The sequence below is a fragment of the Pleuronectes platessa genome, chromosome 4 (assembly GCF_947347685.1).
Source record: "Pleuronectes platessa chromosome 4, fPlePla1.1, whole genome shotgun sequence".
NCBI classification, from domain to species: domain Eukaryota; kingdom Metazoa; phylum Chordata; class Actinopteri; order Pleuronectiformes; family Pleuronectidae; genus Pleuronectes; species Pleuronectes platessa.
In genome coordinates, this window is record NC_070629.1 from 8,103,399 (window position 1) to 8,123,089 (window position 19,691).

General features: G+C 40.7%; 1 protein-coding gene across 2 annotated transcripts; it reads right to left on the bottom strand.

Moving 5' to 3' along the window:
* Nucleotides 1-10,986: 10,986 nt before the first annotated feature.
* ap3m2 (adaptor related protein complex 3 subunit mu 2) lies at nucleotides 10,987-17,771 on the bottom strand. Of its 2 annotated transcripts, none has more exons than XM_053420559.1 (9): nucleotides 17,657-17,771; nucleotides 15,912-16,196; nucleotides 15,642-15,813; nucleotides 15,155-15,292; nucleotides 14,963-15,048; nucleotides 14,337-14,470; nucleotides 13,961-14,168; nucleotides 13,601-13,745; nucleotides 10,987-12,818 (listed from the first exon to the last, which is right to left on the bottom strand). In XM_053420559.1, exons 2-9 carry the CDS (start codon nucleotides 16,182-16,184, stop codon nucleotides 12,718-12,720), a joined length of 1,257 nt encoding a protein of 418 aa, XP_053276534.1. In that variant the 5' UTR covers nucleotides 16,185-16,196; nucleotides 17,657-17,771; the 3' UTR covers nucleotides 10,987-12,717. The 2 variants fall into 2 exon arrangements, with proteins under 2 accessions (XP_053276534.1, XP_053276535.1); XM_053420560.1 differs by having other exon boundaries at nucleotides 15,642-15,810; nucleotides 15,909-16,196.
* Between the last annotated feature and the right edge of the window lie 1,920 nt (nucleotides 17,772-19,691).

The window sequence follows — 19,691 nt, forward strand, 5'->3', positions numbered from 1 at the left end:
AGCGAGAGAGAGAGAGAGAGAGAGAGAGAGAGAGAGAGAGAGAGAGAGAGAGAGAGAGAGAGAGAGAGAGAGAGAGAATGAGGGTTAAAGAGGAGGTTAAAATACAAGAACGAAAATAGTTTGTATGTGTGTTTCTGTGTGTGTGTGCAGATCCATGAAAAAAAGAAAAAGGAGCTGACATAAAGAGACAGGGTAAGGGTGGACAGAAGGTGTGTGTGGATGTGTACGCACATATGTGTGTGTGTGTGTGTGTGTGTGACTGTGTTTGTGTGCATTGGGGGGGATGGGTTCTCTCTATGCCTGTCAATTATCTCCTCGAACTCGCCTTCCCTAAACAATGCCTCTGGTATGTGGTATCACTGAGCACCATCTGTGTCAGGGCTGCCTGCAATAACTGGACTGGACTGCAAAGTGTGCGCACACACACACACACACACATTCTGACAAGAGAAATGCAACATTACACAGCAGAGCCGAATGTGCTGACTCAAAGCAAGCAGAGAGAAAATGAGCACAGTGCCACTGCTGCACATTAAAGCTACAAAGTTGATGCCACAAGATCAAATAAACATCAGCTTTGAGTGTGATAGTGTCACACATGCAAGAGCTACCTCAATCAAGAGCAGCTGAGGTTTACATTCTCTTTCTTTCTTTTCGTGCACAGCATATCTTCGAAGCCTGGGTTCGTAATGTTAACACTGAGAGTGAAAGATCCTCTCCACCTTCAACCTTTTTAAACCAGACATCAGCGTACGTTCATACCAGACTGCTAATCATAACCACAAGAGCCTAGCGAACACGGGTTTGTCCAAATCAGCAACCGGGTACCGCTGCAAAGATGCATTTCCCTTTCTTTTCCTTTTTAACAAAGCCCTCTTCTGAAACTGTCACTCGTCAGCTCTTCTGAAATTGGGAAGTTCAACGAAAAAAACAAATGGTGAAGCAAAGCGCTCCGTCGAGATATGAAAATCAGCAAAAGCGTGCAACAGATTGCTAATGGCTGCAGAATAAGAAACCACCGAAAGACAAGACAGAGTCAGCGAAAGTTCACGCAGCCTGGCGAAGAAGCGGCGGATCGAAGCGAAAAAGACAGACAGCGAGAGGCAGACAGACACACAGAGACCGAGAGGGAAGTGAAAAGGGAGAGCGAGCTGAAGTGTGGCGTGTGGAGGTGAGGCAGCCCAACAGTGACACAGCATTTCTGGTGTCGGTCTGACGCTCTCGTGTGGCATGGGAAACCCCCTCTGCTGACGTCAGATGGGCCACGTGTGTGTATGAATGTGTGTGAATGTGTGTTTATGTGTGAGTAGGGGCGTGTTTGTGTTTGGCCGGACTGCAAGAGCGATGGCGTGGCTTCAGTGTACCGCACACACACACACACACACAAACCCACTGAGTTAGTTCGCCTTCAAGTACAATTGGTGTAGTTGATTATTATAAAAATAATTCAAAAAATATGTCTCTGTCTGTCTGTCTGTCTAGATGAATGATTCTAGAGGCATATCTCTAGAATCATTCATCTTATTAGCTTCACATTTGGCATGTGTACTTTTAAGGGCATTGTCGAATTTTGTACAGATTGTACATGGACTTGATGCATTCAAACCAAACCAGGTGACCAGCCCTCTGCAGCAGCGGTGGCTGGGACTCATCAACGTCAGTGAAGTTGTTCATCACCACAGTGGCAACGACAATTGATTCTCTGCATTGGTGTTTTTTTGCCTATCAGGTCAAGCGTCACTAAACTTTGAATAAACAGGTGAACAGCTTTTTGTGCTGCAGCAGTTTTGCAGCGTCAGGGTTCTGTGGAGTCCAGCAGCCAATCTTTACCTGATGCCTCTCAATCACTACAGTTCACTTTCACAGTTTCAGAAAGAAAGCTGCTACCAGTATCATCACAGGCCGAAACAAACAGCCCATTCCAAACAAGCAGGTAGAGAACTGCCACTGCACTAGTGGTATTAATCAAACTAGTCTGAACTACTCTTGATACTGATAGAAGCACAGCAAAGATCTTCTCTCTTTTAAATACATTATGTGAACATGCACATTATTCACTGTATATAATCTCAACCAGGCGGTAAGATAAGAACATGTTATGTGAGCGGAAAGGCTCATGGGTAAAACCCACATTTCATGGTGACATTTATTTTGTTAGAGCTTCAATAGACAGTGCCACATTGGATTGTAGTATATGATGAACAGCCAATGGTTAAAAGCTGCTGCCGGATTCCACATGTACAACAGAGAGCTGCAGCGCAGTTGTCACAGGAGAAGATGGAGGATGTGGTTACCAGGCAATAAGGGACTGAGCTGCTGCTGCATCCATACAGAGGTTAGAAGGCACAGATGGAGGCACTGTGAGGGCGGAATACTGATGGATGTGTGGATTCCTCGATAAGAGCGGCATGTGGGGAAAAGCTACACCTGCTGTCCATCTCCTGCAGCTCCATCTCACTTTACTCACAAATTTCTGCAGAGATACTGAGGGTGTGAGGGTCGACAAGATTATTTTAGAATCAAGTATAAAGTAATTATTTTGTTTTGAACATCTAATTTAAATACAAAAAATGTAATATAGCCCTGTCAAAGGCAGGGTGAGGCCACTAGGGGGCCTGGTGTGTCTGTGACCTGTGATATCCTGTATTATAATAGTTAGACACTGTAACTCAGGTAATGTCCTGTTTTTAATAACAGCTCAATGTAAGCCTGGCAATCATAGCAGCAGTGCATTATGGGTTGTTTTATTCTATGATCAATAACTCAGAAGAGTATAAGAAAAGTTTATTTCGTAAACTGATGCAGAGTCTACACACTACACTGTGTTTATGACAGAATGAGAAAGACTTGTTACTGAATTTGATTCTCCAAAACAATTTCACTAATTCATCTACACACAATATTTAGTAGAGGCAGACGTGTGCTAATGTTTGCAGATTGATATGTTCCTAACACATTTTGAAATTTGAAATTTCTAGTTTAATCTCGACATCTTGACTTTTCTCGAAACGAAAAGGGGATAAAAATCTTCCCCTTTTCGTTGTTTTTCTTATGCCTGGTCCTTCATAACAGACTGTGGAGATAGATGCTGATAAAGAACCAGGAGGAAAGGGGAACGAGGACTGGCTGAATGGAGAAGAGTTCCCTCAGAGGTCAGGAGTTTAAAATATGGAGGCTATAAACTTCTATTACCCCCCTCAGCAACAAAAGAAAGAGACAACAGAACCTTCTTTAAACAAAACTGTTTCCCGCTCAGCTGCTGAACACACATGACGAAGTCATGGTTCTGAAATGTGAAATTTTGTCGGCCATTGTTAGAAATGTGCTGATGAATATGCTTAATGATTCTTACTATTACAGAGTGCTTTTCTGTCAGGACAGGACAGGACAGGATAGACCTGCAGAGTTCTGATGGAAACCTTGATTTCCTGTTTATGGCTAAACAAATCCTTGGCATCTTCCTCTAGACCTCAGCTTTCAACACTCAACACTCAACATGTCCTAGCCGGCTGAGACGTTGATCTATTTTCTTTAAAGATGCAAATAGAATCTTAAAGGGGTGTGAATCAAACAATAGTAAAAAAAACATCTCAGTTCACCTAATCAAATAAAACATTGGCAGATAAAGGCCTAAAATTAACGAACTCAGGTGGAGCTGACCTCCAAACACTCATAGATAAGATGCATTTTAGTGTTATATTCTAACAATTTCTTTCCTTGATCAAAACAACATTGATACAAGATACCTTTTTTTTTATAAGAATGTTTCACTGCTGTGTTACTACCTTTCATCTGCATTTCTCTGTCTGTTAGTTAGTTAGTTAGCAGGATTATACAAAAACCTGTAAACGATTAACACAAAAATAGGTGGGAGGATTAGGGTTGCAAAATTCCGGGAATATTCAAAGTTGGAAACTTTCCATGGGATATAACAGGAATATACAGGAATATACGGGAATATTCTGGAATTAACGGAAAATAATGGGAATAAAATGTAAATTTTGTGGGTAATTTATGCTAACTGTATTTACCTTGTCATATACAGATATAAATATAAACATTTTGTTTTGTCATAGGCTGATTTGAGCCCTAAGGAAACTTTGGGCACTTGACTATATGCTTCTGCATCTTTGTCTCATTCTTAACATAGGTCTTTGCACAGTATTTGCAAATGTACACAGCCTTTCCTTCTACATTGGCTGGGGTGAAATGTCTCCACACATGAGATAGTGCATGTGGCATTGTTCTGTAGAATGAGAAAAAAGCTTGTAAAAAAACACTAATGCAATGCTAGAGATATAAATAGTTGGCCAATTGGAATCGTCTTTACAAATATTTTACAATTAATGGACAAATGAATAGAAATAGGCTAGATGGACAGATGAGCAATCCTCAATCAGCATGTTAATATATTTTTCCCCAGTTATATCATCGAAACTTACCTGACTAGTCCTGCACACTACAGCAGGCCTCAATAGCCCTGCTGTAGTGTGCAGGATGCTGGGAATGATCTGTGCATGTGATGGAGAAATGCACAGTGCAGGGTTGAAATTCAACGTGCAGCGTGTGCTGCATTCCATACATCTTTAAAATAGAGGTTTGAATGATGTTTTTATTGCTCAGCGTTTAATTTGTGTATTTTTCAAAATTCCCAACATTTCCGAGCTTAATATTCCCATGGAAAGTTTCCGAAAATGTACCGGACATTTTCCACCCCTTTGCAACCCTAGGGAGGATTAAGAATGGGTCAGATACTTGCGAGTCTGTGCAATTGGGTGCAGATCTAAATAAAATATCAAAATCTAGCGGATTTAAATGAGCTTTCGTACAGGGACTGTTGGGCCTTAGTGGAGGGATGTGCTCAACTGAGTGACATTCTACTCTTGCCTTTGTATTTTGAGGTGATCTATGTTCTTTCTAAGGATTTAAAAATCCCCTGACAGATACCAACTTATTATGATTATCATTTTATAAAACCATGAGAATAGAGGGAGAGGGATTAAGTATGGAATTGCTATGCTATGGAAATTGTTATATGGATAGTCACCTTAATTCCACAAATAAATGTATCTTTTAAGAACTTGCCTGAAGAAATTAATACTATTACAAGCCTATAAAGGATATGTAGCTGCTTTTGCCATTTATATGTCTTTGCTTTACTACAAAAAAAGTAACTATCTGATCATTGCATGTGTGACATCAGTGTGATAATGTCAGTGACTGACAATTATGCATTTGTTCTGTTGTACATTAGGCCCTTACAAAGGCAACAAGTGTCCAGTCCTTAGTCAGTCTTTAGAAGCCTTTTCTGTTTTTTCCTGCTTCTCCTCCTCCAATGGTGCTGACCATTTACTAACTTTATAAACCATCCCCCGGTTTAAGACCCTGACACAACTACAAACACACACATGCACGCTTCCATTAACACAAAAGTGCACACATACTCTCTTGCTTTCTTCACACACCCACATGCGCACACACACACACACACACACACACACACACACACACACACACACACTCCTACACACATACACACAAACAGAGTGGCCTAAGGTTAACCCCCAACCTCATTCGAAGCCTTAGAGGTCAGAGGACAAAGCACAGGCAACTGCAGGAATTCTCTACTGCTGCTGTTTGGTAGCACTCTCGGTCTCACAGCCATGCAAACACACACACCCACACACATACAGTGTCCACTCTGTTAACACACTGTTAAAACAGACTCTATGTCCTCATACACACATTTATGAAAGACATTTAAGGTGAATATAAGGTGAATGTGTCTTTCTCTTTTTCTTACAATTAAAGATTCACATCTTCACATATACAAACATCAGTGGGGTGTTATATCGGCTGCTTGAATTTGTGAATGAGCACTTCCAACCATGCTCTATAAGTGGATTTTCTAATTCACTACTTGTTTTAATGGTAAGAGTAAAGTGCACAGTATTACAGCATTGTATGAGGTGTCCTTTATGAATATAATTGAACTGGCAGGAAAATTAATTCCAGTAATTACATACTACATTTGTGTCTCAGAGAGAAGGGTTAGTTACCATGAGAAGAATCAAATATTAAAGTGTAGCTTTAAATGTATAAATTAGAATTGAATTCCTATTACAAGTGCCACATCTATCATATGGTCTGTTATTTGGGTAGGTGCTTTAAAATACAACACTGCACATATGGCATGTGCAACTGACTATCTAACCCCAGTCTGAGGAGAATTTAACAGATAAGGAATGCCAAATTTTGCATGAGTAGCTGAAACGCTTAAAGCTATCAGTTTAAATGGACACCAATAAAATTGTGTGTGTGATTTTTGTATTGATTTATAATTAAAGCACTGCAGCAAGTGGGATTGATGGGTGGATGGATGGTTTCCTGACTCTTTCCTAGTCTTCTACTCAGGTGTTTTACCATGAGCATGGCACTACAATGCCTAAACCCAACTTACTCTGCCTAGAAGCAGACTGCTTCTCCTGAGGAAAATTTGAGTCTCTACTAATGTGACTGATTTTTGGGGTGGACAAAAAGTAGAAGAAAACGTTTCTTAGTAAAGAAAGGTTGAAATGATATCTTTCTTTGGGGAAAAAACTCCAAAGAGGTTGTTAGAAGGTAAGTACCGTTGGTAAACAGCAATCAACAGTATGGAAGAGTTTTCTCTGCATTCATTAGCCACAGACAATAAGTCATGCATAACTACACAATTAGTAGCGAACTCTGAAAACTTACGACAAGCGTGATCAAGAACTTGTCCAGGGTGTAAGCCTAATTTTTGCTTCCATAAGAGTGCAATTAGCAGGGATTGAAAAAGTTGTGACGGATGAGATTGATGCAACAGCCTCGAATCTTGATACTTCTAAATGTCAATATACTATTTCCCAGACAATAGAAGTACTATTATTCGACATTTAATTCATCAGTAACTCACTCACCTCCAACTCGCTCCGTCTCCTCTTCAACTCATCACATTTGCGCAGCTTGCAGATCTGCTTGCCCGTCTTCCGGTTCAAACAGTTTGCGCAGGTACCGCAGTTCTCATTGCGGAGACAGGAAACGCAGGCGCCACATTTCTTCCTCCGTTTCTTCTGCAGGTCATTGGCGGCATCCAGGGAGCCATTGAAGGGAGAAAGAGAGAAGAGCCCGGCCTGCTGGTGTTCACTCTCGATGTATTTGCTGAGAGGAGACATCTTCTCTGAAGATTTCCTATTAAAGTGAAGAGACTGAGCCTCCTCTGAATCCATGGAGAATTCAAAAATGTCCTCAGGTGGTGGAGCAGGCCCAACTTTTGGTTTAGGCATGGTGGATGTCCTGCCTTATGGGAATTATGTCTCTGAATTAAAAGGATTTGTGGAGTTTAAAAGAAAGTGTGTCTGGTCATAACAGTTTCTCGACTACCCTGATGGATGGTTGGTGGTCCACCACAAGTTGGGAAGTGTGGCTCGAGCCTGGGGAGTCATAGCAGTTTCTGCCCAGTCAGGACACAGTCTGGAGGGGTGCAGAGAGAGCAAAGGCAAAGGATGAGCCAAAACTTTTTTCATTCATTTCATTTCATGTGTATTTCATTTGGAACCAAGTCCATGGTTCAACTAGCTATCAACTTTAGACAGATAGAACATAAAAGTATAATAAAACAAGCTAGCTTAACAATTAGGTTATCTTATAAAAACCATACAGAAGTTTAGTTTGTAGACTCGACCAAACCTTATCTTGTTAGGCAGTTACTGCTCCAATTTTATAGAAATGTTGTTATTACATTGGTACAACTAACAATAAATTATTTTAGATGATTTGTCCTGCAGTAATATTCAGTCTGAGATCTGTGACTGCTGCCTGATATTGTCTGCTCTGCATACACAGCTGCCAGAGTTGTGTATCCAGTTGGCTCACAGCCACACAGAGCTGCATGAGCAGTTTGAGAAACTGTGGCAGACCTGGCAGTGGTGTGTGCCTGTGCGCACGTGTGTGTGTGTGTGTGTGTGTGTGTGTGTGTGCATCCTGCATGAAAGATGGGGGTGATAAGTTGATGGCAGGGACAGTCCTCTTTGTGTTGTGGTCACACCCTCCGGTCAACCGTCAATGACGTGTATTGTATAAACCCTATCCCACTGTTTCTTTGCTGCTGCCTGGTTTCAGAGGCTTAGCTGCACATGCTTTGGAGGGAACTATACACAAACATAAGGTAGTTTTAAACCACTCTGTGAAATTGCCCACTGCAGTAAATTTAGAACTTTGTGGATATTAAAAATGAAAGACTGACTTCTTGTCTCGGTTTCACGTATATTTTTGAATTTGAAGTGAGGGAGCAGCAGTGTGAGCCAAAACAACTCATTGTGATGTGTGTTCCAGTTCTTGCAGCACTTACTTCCATTGATTTATGATAACATGACGATACAATAAAAGGTTCAAAACCCTCTGCACATATGGTTAGATGCACACTGTTGTGAAACCAAGTTCCGCTCAAATGATCTTAACTTAAAAAAACTTGTTGCATTAATATCTTGGAGAGGTCACAGTTACAAATCAATATTTGTAACTGGAAGCTGCCAGCTGCTGCAGGAAAGAAGGGACGAAGTGAATTTAACGCCAAAAGTGAAACATCTCAACGTTTAGCTAGTTTGCAGCTGTGCTAACCGACCAACGCATATTTAGCATTAGCCAAACTTCACTGCTGCCTCAACACTAGTTCATGAATAATGAAGTATAAGTATAATTTAGGCTTTTTAATTAATCAAGAAGAAAAAGTCAACTTACCACATGGAGATTCAGGATGGAACTCAGTGGGTTTAAAGCATTGCTGCAATTGTGACACTAGCTGCTCTATGACGTGTAACTTAGACTTCTGATCAAGTTAGAGGTAGAAACTCTGAGGCTCCACCACGACGTAGATGAACATAATAACTGTATTAGGGTAGAATAGTTTGAGATGTTCTGTTTTTAAATGTGTGTTCCTCAGGTGTTAGCGGTGGCACGCGCCCTGACACCTCCCCGTAAAGCACGTGCTTGAATAATACAAGAGTTCGCCAGATGTGAAATGCGCGACATCAGCCGCGGGAAAGTTAAAGTGAGGCTCAGAACTATCGTTGTCACTATGGTAACTGTCCCAGTTAGCCCACTGTGTGTCCACGCGGTCGCCTACAGGGAGTTCCTAACATCCCAGCGGGACGTCCGGTCCGCCCACAGCCATCAGATCAGTTAGCAGCTAACACACATCCTCAGATCCACACTGAGATAAACGCTGCTTATCAACAGAGTGTTACACAAACTCATTACAGGGCCGCGGGTCGCTAATGACTGTGGGTGACAAAAACCACACTGCGACTGACTAGGTGTGATTCTGATTGACATGCACGTGTCAGGAAAAGTCACACGCATGGTCTCAGAGAGTCTCAGTAGTTGTTCTTAACTTGCATTTATGACGAAGGCCTAATCATTCATTTGCATGTGAGAAAATAATGCAGAACGGAAAGTTAGGCTTCACACATTCCTGCAGACAAAACATACAAGTAGGAATTGAATCATGCACATGTGCACAACGCATGCATACACCGTGGGAGGAGAATAAACAACTTACCAGCCGTGATGCATGGCTCTTTAAAAGTCCTCCTCACTTCAGACTTCAGACGCGTGTTTAAATTAAAGAAAAGAATGGCTCCATAAAAAAGTCCCTCCACTATCTGATGATGATGCAAGGGCTATTTACTTGAGTGTGAGATATGTCATGACAACAATCTCCATCCAAAATACTCGTGCACAAAATAGGAGAGGGAGGAAAAAGTTTTGGCCTGATGACATAAGTCAGTCTTGGAGCTGCTCTGTCTGGTCCTAAAAAGAGAGAGAGATAGCGCGCGCGAGCTAAAGAGAGAGTTTGTGAAAAGGTTAAAGTCATCAGTAAATTATGGAGTGGACTCCTGCCAGCTGGAGCCAGGGCGGGGGGGGGGGGGGGGGGGGGGGGGGGGACGGGGGGGGACGTTACACAGCCAGAGGATGTGGTGGTTAAACTGGTGATCAGTTTACGTCTGTACATGTGAGGTCATAAGATGATCTGAAATGATTTATCTGTGATTTCTACAGTTTAATTGGAGCCTCTGGCGTCAAAGAGTAGTGTTTTTAATAGGCTGACGTCACGCGTGGGTTTCAAACCACATGTTGTAACATCAGGAGGCAGGATGAGGATCAGGACCTCTCAGGTCCGGAACCCCAACATCCTCCTCCTCGCTCTGTGAGGAAGAGCAGCGGCCCCAGCTGCCGAGTGCAGGTACCTCAGCCACCTGCTATCACAAGCCAGGATCAGTGTCATGATCCAGGGTCAGACCAGGAGCCTCCTCTGCTGCAGGGAAGTCCCACTTACTGTTCAGCTGTGGTGGAGAGGATGGGGAAAAGGATGGAGGTTTAGATTTAGATAGATGGCCCAGATTCCATCCTGAAAAATAACAGGGAACCAGTGATAATTCAATTTAGATTTCATTGGCCAAAAAAAGATTTAGTCAGACATCAGTAATTACCCCAAATGACAGCATGTTAGCAACTCTGGACGTTGTGGTGGCAATCATCAGGTTCAGTGAATCCAAGGACTGTTATTCAATAACCTGTAATGCTGGTTCAGTTGAGAACTGCACCAACTGCACTTCACTTTAAATTAAGTTGAACTAATAAGAAACATCCTCTGTGGTTTCACTGTTCCCATAATTGTGATTTCATTACTACTACTACAGTTTTGTAATGAATGTATACAATCTAAATTAACAGGGGTCTAGTCCACAGTTATTCTGGCTGTGGATTAAATCTGACTGTGCATCTATGTGTGCTTCTTTCACATGAACATGAAAATATTAATTTGTGCCTAGAAATACAACAAAACCACTCTGAATGTTCATCAAAAGAGTAGCTCCACAGTCTGATGAACCACTGAGAACTGAAATGAAGAGAAGTAGACTTGTGATTAACTTCACGGTATAATAAAACAATTTGGAATCAGAGTTATCAACCAGTTACAACACATCAAATCTTTATTTTTACACAAGTATAACACTCCCCTGGAGGCTGTTAAGCAAACAGACAAAATACAAACCATAAACAGCTCCTGTCATTGTTCGATAACAGTTTCATATATTTCTGCAGTTGTAAACTTGCTCACATATCACATTCCATTTGCAACCATCAACCTCTTTGACCTGCGAGGCTTGAATATGATGAATATGAGCTGATTTCAGAAGAGACCCAGCAGCACGCATACTTATTACCCTGACTCTTGGAGCTGTTTATGCGATTTATCCCAGTTGCCATGGCGATACTCATATTTTTGTGTTCATAAGATCTTTACAAATAGATATTATGATGCACATTATACTGTTTTTATGCACTGGAAAAAAAACATTTTGGATAATCATAGTGTCAAGCATCAAGCTGAGAGGGGGAAGATTCTTTATGATGGATATGTTGAAAACTAAATCTGGTGTTTGGCCATATCACATTTTGAAATAACCAGTTTTATATAGAGTTAAAGCTGATGATGGACTGCAGGGAATGGGAACACTGTAAACACAATAATATTAATTTAGCAAATCATTTGTTTACTTTAATAAATAACAATTTTATTTGAATAAAACAGGTGAACAAGGGCCTGGAAATCTCCCAGAAACAGTCATGTTAATAAACAGCTATAGTCGCTCTACTGTCCTGTCACCTGCATTAAAATGAAATGTTAGTACCAGCAGATAGTGCATAATCAAGGATGCCTCTAGTGTCACATTCTCATACAGTAGTGAGCTGGCTCCAGTGCTACAGACATAAAATCATCAAATCATTGCAACGTGGAATAGAGCGCAGAAACAGGGCAAACAGAGAACAGAGGAACGATGGGGAAGTAATCACACAGGAGGGTAAGACACATGTTAGTTAGTTTCACAAGCAGTTCGCAATGGGAATGGTTTGAACACAGAGGATCATAGTAGCTCTATTCTGTGAAATGTGGGAGAAAGAAATGGACATTTTAATTTGATTTGGAACAAACGATGTCAGTCGTTAGAGCACATCCAGCCAAGCAACAGTTTCCTGAATTAGTTTGGTGTATGACTGTGCTGTAAGACAAAGATATTGTTTCATCTTGAAGGGCTCTATGGGGAAATACTGTAATTTTAATCATACTATGTAACTCATGCTGTCAGAATTTTTTTTATTTACTATTGGTCCAATATCTGATATCTCTTTTTTGCTGTGCAAATAATAATCACCTGCACTCATCGAATCCAGACAAACATTACGGTAATGAAATACTGGACAAGTGGAGGACGGATCGCTTTCGAGGCTGAAACAGGACAGCAGCAGATTGTTAGTGAAAGCTTCAAATGTAGTTTTAACTTACGCTTGAAATGAAACTTGGAACTCCTTGGGTTTGATTTGACCTCAGGGTTTAAAGTATAATGGAAATTCTTGTTCAGGATTAATATACAGCACATTGTGATAAGCTCGGTTTGACCTGGGTTCAGTTCAAATAGAAACATTTGTTTAACCTGTTTTCTGGACATTTGATGCTTTTAATTCACGTTTCTATGTGAAATGGCCCATTTTCATCTGCTACAAGGACCCTTCAGTTGGTGCCGGTGAATCCTGAAAAGCATTTACACAGGGTATGTACCATCTCCCCTCTCCCCAACATGTAACCCCTCTGTCTTATTGTGGTTTGGTCCAGTCGTCACTGAGCAGGAGTCTTCATGTCCGGACCTGGAACTTGCCAGCCTTCGTCATGTACTTGATGCCTTTGAAAGGTTTGTACTTCTCACCGTACATGTCCAGTCGATTAACCTTAAGTCCTGTTGAACGACACAATTATCATGAATTCATCCATACTCCAATACGCCATCATAAGTGTTTGGCATAAATGTGTGAATATTGTGTTGCTCAAAGTGGAGATGCTGATGAATTAATAAAACATCCAGAGAGATTTGTTTCAGCAACAGCTTCTCCAAAGAAGAGATGTAATGCTGTTCCATGGAGAGTGTGTCTTTGAGGATTTATAAACTGTTATTAAATCACCTCAAAGGCCAAAGATAAATTAATGTAGCATTAAAACCAGTTACCTGTTTTAATATTTTGGCTGATCAGTACATGTAAATACATTAAGTTAACAACAAACGGAAATCATTCATTCATGTATCCAAATTTCTGCATTTCAGAAACAATTATACCAGAGAATATTTAAAATCAGCTTATACAAAACTTCACACAGATCGAGGTTGTTTATTTGTTGCCTTTGGTGCCATCTAGTGGTCACTGTTATACAGGCTGAGACAGTCAGGTGGTTGTCAGCTGAGCAGATATACATATCTATCTTCAATGTGGGGGTTGAGGGTGAACTACTTTCAATGCTATATTGACTCAGTTTGAGAAAAAACGTGTAACAATAAACTTTTAAAATGTTAAATAAAACAATAAATCATATGATTAATGAATCAAATGTATAAGAATTTATTAGATGGTAATTTTCAACCATGGAAAAACTATTGTTTCATAGAAAAAAAATAATTACACAATAAGGACACAACAATGACTCTTATTACAGATGAAGTTGTTAAAAGTGTTTGTGTGTTTGTACCTGAGATGGCCATCTGCTGGATCTTGAGCTGGATGTTGATGGTGGGGTTCTCGTCAGGTTTGGAGGCTCCGGGCTGAAGACTCATGGTACCCTTCAGACTGGGAAGCTTCTGCGGGTTGATCTTACCAACATCCCATGTCAACATCTGGACAAAACAAAAAGGTATGATATGTGTGAGATTAATAACACAAGTCATTCCCTTTACACTATGAAAATGCAGAATGGAAGCATACAATGACTTTTGGACACTTGTGGCTTTAATGTCATAAATCGGACTTCAAGCAACATTTTGATTCCTATGTTCATGTACTCTCTCCTTGTTTTAGGTGTATGATCACACCTGGACACATTTCAAAGTACCTTTGTGACTGGGTCGAAGGTGTGTGTTCCCTGTGAGGAGTTGAGGTTGGCGTTGAGGACTCCACGGGGCAGCTGGCTGCTGACCAGGACCGACTCCACCGACTTACCCATGGTCTGTTTGGGGCCCAGGGTCAAATCAAAACGACCCTGAGAGCTTCCTTCGCGGAAACTGATGTTGTGCTTGACGTACACTGGGATTGCCACAAGACTGAGGAAGAAGCAAGACAACAAAAACTTTAATGTAAGTACACAGCTTAAAGATCATTCACATATAGATTATAAACTGAATTCATTATAAAGGGTTTTATGTGTCTTTTTCCATAACGTGGTATAGCAGATAATGTGATATAACAGAGAAACTGAATAAAACACTGACTTCTGCGAGCTGACGTGATATGAGAGCAACCGGAAGTTTCCATCTGGGGGGATGAAGGAGAGGATCCGCTCGGCCTCCCACCGCTTGAACCGAACACACGGGTGGAAGCTGACATCATCCAGCAGCCGAGGATTCTGGGGGAAGGAAACACAAACGGTTTGGTGGTGGTTAAACCAGAATACATTTTATCGTATTTCCTGCAGTTTAAACCATTGTATTTTCATTTTTTGGGCCCATTCAAACTTTTTTTAAAGCATTTTGGTTAAAGCAAAAACAGGGCTACAACAACAGGTTTAATGTCAGCAGAATCTTAAATATTCTGTATATGTGATATAGATAGAAATTTTTACATTTGCCCTTTTACATCATTTTAAACATATTGTAATGCACTGAGACGTCTGATTCCCATAAAACTGAAGCACTTGCTCTAATAATTCACAAATGCAAAGACAAAGCTGAGGCAGAGCACAACAGTGAGAGCTGGGCTCTGTGACTTTGTCTCTGTTTGTAACATAGCCATGTATATACCACTTTCTAATGGTCTACATTAGTCAGATAGTGTAGATGCCCTGAGAGATAACTTATTAAAAATCTGCAAGAGGAAAAGAAAAGGTTTGTAAACACACCATGAATGACAGGGTGAGGTCAGGCATCCCCGTCAGCTTTACACAGGCATCAATAACTCCCTGGATTTCTGCTGTTATTGTGGAGCCTGAGGAGAATACAATGAGTATATATTCCTTTACAGTAAATGGTTCATGCAGATATATATGTCAGTTTAATCTACGTGTGTCTTTGTAATCAGTACAGCGCCATGCCTGATTTATCGATGATTGCATCAATCTCCTCCACCACATCAAAATAAGCTTCGTTGTTTGTGTATTTGACCCCAGTGCGTCGCCATGGCACCACGGACAGCTGGCCTGTAGGGAGCTGTTCACCCACATTGGTGCTGCCTGCAAAACAAACATTGATGTGAAACAATACGTACAGTCAGTAGTATACAGGGATCTCATGTTGCTATGTTTCAGGCCATGATTATAGAGGATGGCTGAATTTCTGGACTGTGTTAATATATACCTCGACTTTTTAACATCATAATTCAATAATAACAGATACAATTAATATTTTTGTGTTAATGGATCCTCTGAGGTTATTAAAACAAACGACCTGCATTGAACCATGCTGACCGACTGTATCTCACATCTGTATTTTGATTTGACAAAATATTAAGAACACCTTGTTCTCCTCTGATGGGGAGCGTGTCTGTTTCATTAAAAATGTTATCATGTAAGTAGACTGTACCCGTGATGGTGTTGACCATAGTGCGGAGGATGGTGGGAGGCTTAATGAGCTCTTTGAGGATGTTCGACTCTGTGGCCAGTGGGAAGCCATTATCCAGCATCTCTTCCAGCAGTTCATACACCACTACCACATTGTCCTTAATGGCAGCCTCTGTACACACTCCAAAATAGTCCTGAGATCATAGACAACAGGCAGAATGTGGAGAATTAAAGTCAGATCTGAGTCAATGAAATGAACAAAAATGCACAGAAAAAAAGAGTAAGCAAGAACCTGGAATGTGTCGACAACTCTGTGCAGAAACTCGATGACGAAGAGCGGCGGCACTTCACTCTGGATGACCGCCACGAAGTAGATACGATGCCGTAGCACACTGATAAGGTAGTGGTGCGGCGTAGAGATCACCGGGGGGACGTTCTCTGGCTCGGTGGCGCGCTCCTGTGCCTCAAAGAAGTAGTCGCACACTGAGCGGCTGACCACGCTCTTCCAGTGCTTCTCCAGGAAAATGTCCCCAGAGGCGTTTATGAGGAACAGGCTGTGGATCATTTTGGCTGGAGGCTGGAAGGCAAACGATATGAGTATAAACCAGCACATAAAATAATAGGCCATTATATATTGCCATGATTCCTAAGATATGGTTTTCAAACCCATATGACAAAGATATTTCGTTGGATCTTGATATTTTACATTTTAAAGAAAAACTTCATTATGAATATCTGTACATAAAATGAAAATATAAATTAAAACAAATATATAGAATATAAATTTTAGGAAATAAACACATTTGTTATGTAAAATGTAAACATAAATTTATGTTTACATTTTACATAACAATTGTGTTTATTTCCTAAAATGTATTTATATTTACACATGCACATAGAAAAGATGTGCATATACTGAAAACATAAACGCATATACTGATGACTGTGAGAGGCTCATATTGGCAGATTTTTGTCGGCCAACTAATAATTCAATCAGGGTTAAATATTAAGTCCCCACAATAGAAAATATTGAATGCTTGATAATGAAATAGGAAAGTAATAGAGATTTAGGAGTATCCTAAAACTGAAACAGCTACATGGCAATTATATAATTTACACCTGAGAATTAACTGCTGTGCTGTTAGCCGCTTATTGTGTAATAATGCAGTTATTTCGCAGTAAATGTATTTACTCAGCCTTATTTATTTGTTTTGCACTTGTATGTAGTCAGTGGTCATTTCACTGAGCCTCAGAATGAATGAGTGAACATTTCACCAGTGTTTGAGTGAACATTAAAACTAATGCAGCTGAATATAAGGACAACACTGGAGTGCTTTGTTGAGCAGCACGGGTTAGGTCTGTAATGTAGATGTGTGCTGGTTTATCACGTCAACAGAATGGTGCTACACCCTTGTCTAAAGCAAATATCAAAAAGGTGAATCTGAATAAAGTACTACCAGTTAAACCCATTGGAACAAATGAAAGTATAATTTACAGTCACATCCTTTATCTGTCCAACTTTGTGTCTCACATGTCAATGGACGGCTCGCAGACGCATCACATTAAACCTTCTGAATCTATTTGTTGACGTCGACATTAAATGTGTAACTTTGTAAAAGGAGCTTGGAGCAGCGCTGCGTCTGAACTAACCAAGCGGTGTTTGACTTCATACAACCTGGCTCTGTCGTCTTCAGTCTAACTTACGGCGGCTGAGGGAATGTGACACCGGAGTATTCATTAAATATGCGGAAGAGATATCGAGTTCAGAGCAGAGTGGGAACCACACGAACCTGGACACATATACTGGAATAAAACCAGGACTATTAGAACTGTTTTAACAGAAGAACTGTATCCGTCGGAGGCTGGAGGCCTTCATCTCCACATATGATGCTACAGCAGTCCCTCCTCCTCCCCAGTCTCATGACAGAGGAGCAGCCCCGTCGCCCGCTCCGGCATCAACACACAGATCACCAGCCGGACACCAACGCCACCTTTTACATTAGCTGCAAGCGTCCTTCAGACATTACACACACTCACCGAGGGATGTTGCTCTATGTTCACTTCTCGCCTTTCACCGTTTTTCCCCAAAGAGCCACTGAGCCGCTGCTTCCGGTTCGCTGAGGCAGATCCTGATGAGAGGAGCCCTGAGCACCGTAGCAAACCAATCAGAGGCCGAGGCTACACAGTCCCGCCTACTCAATGGAGACATAGGTCAACAATACGGAAGCTGCTTGGCTGGTGGCTGCGCTATGATTGGACCGCGGAGGGAGAGCCCCAGTAAACAGCAGCAACTCTGGCCGCTGATTGGCTGTGAGATGGAGCTTGTCTGACATTTTGTTTCTGTATCAGATTTCATCTTGTTGAGTTTCTTTCCATTCAAACTTCACACACACACACACACACACACACACACACACGCACACACACACACACACACACACATACACATACACACACACACACGCATGCACGAACGCACGCACACACAAACTTTTAATGTTCGATCTTGCGTATTTGCAAATTAATGAGATTTATGGTAGTTTCCTCATTTCATTTTTATTGAATTTTTTGGGTATATTGTTTTTATTATGTTAAGCCCTTTATGCTTTCACATTGTGTTTGTATGAAGGTATCAAGGTGGACTCTCTCTGCCTAATTTCAGATATTACTACTGGCCAGCAAATATATAATATATAAAACAAATACTGGATCAAGCATCCTCAAGTAAGCTGGTGTCTAAACAAAGCTAAATCGTGTACATCTTCCTCTCTTTTAGCATTGGTAACCTCTAGGCTACCCTTCTCCCAAAGAAATTACTCGACCAACCCTATAGTAATTGCTACATTGAACATTCTTGCACAATTCCATAAAAAAGTATATTTGAAATATGCCTGTGTTCAGGACCTCCCTGACTACTTTTTTACTGAATATATTTGGAGATTTTTCTAAGTAAAATCCAACATTTTCACTGTGGAATAGATCATTTCAGGATACTTCAAAGTACTGTAAAAACAATTTGGTAAATAAGTTCAGAGAGAGACTGATATGCCTGTGTTCAGGACCTCCCTGACTACCTACCTACGGGAATATCAACGATTTTACTGAATATATTTGGAGATTTTTTCAAAGTAAAGTCCAACATTTTCAGTCTTTACAATTTTTCAAAGTAGAATAGATCATTTCAGGATACTTCAGAGTACTGTAAAAACACTTTGCTCAATAAGTTCAGAGAGAGACTGATATGCCTGTGTTCAGGACCTCCCTGACTACCTACATACGGGACTATCAACGATTTTTACTGAACATATTTGGAGATTTTTCAAAGTAAAATCTAACATTTTCAGCAGGACTGAGAGAATAAAACGTTTTCATGAAAGTGATGTCGTCAGCCTGATTCTGACACAAAGAGCACTTTCATAAACCAGCACGTTGGTTTAGTTAAGGTGTTTATAAACTGTGCTGACATCATTGACTTGATCAGACATTGAGTGTTCACATCACGACAGATGTGACTCGAAGGTGAGGAGATGCTGTTATTCTCACATCGAGGCTATATTATCACATAAGCTCTAGTTCTGCAGGGACATCTAGTGGCCAAAAGTAGTCATACAAATCTCATAGGTAACTGCAGTAAAGGCTGAGGTTTATTTTCTGATGCTGTGTGAAACTAAATATCTGGAAATAATATAAACTCCCACAGATCTATTAGCTACTTATCAAAATAAATAAAATTTGAGTTCTATGTTGAAAAACGGTTCAAGTGCCACTGGTAGAGAAACTACACAATTGGATGATGTTGAACTAAATGTGAGTAGTAGCATTCAAATTGGATATATTTGAATAATTTTACCCATTTTTAAGTAAGACTCCTTTCTTGTATTCTCAAATCCAATTCCAAAATCTAAATATTCGGCTTATAGAGGAGGGCCGACTGATTTAGAATATGACCTGGGTGCTGAAGATAATGAAGCAGTAGATTTTGAAACATGTCTCTAGAGTGTGGACTGCCACCTTATTTTATAATTAACTGAACTTAGTGAGATACAAATACAAAAGGCTCAAGGGAAACACG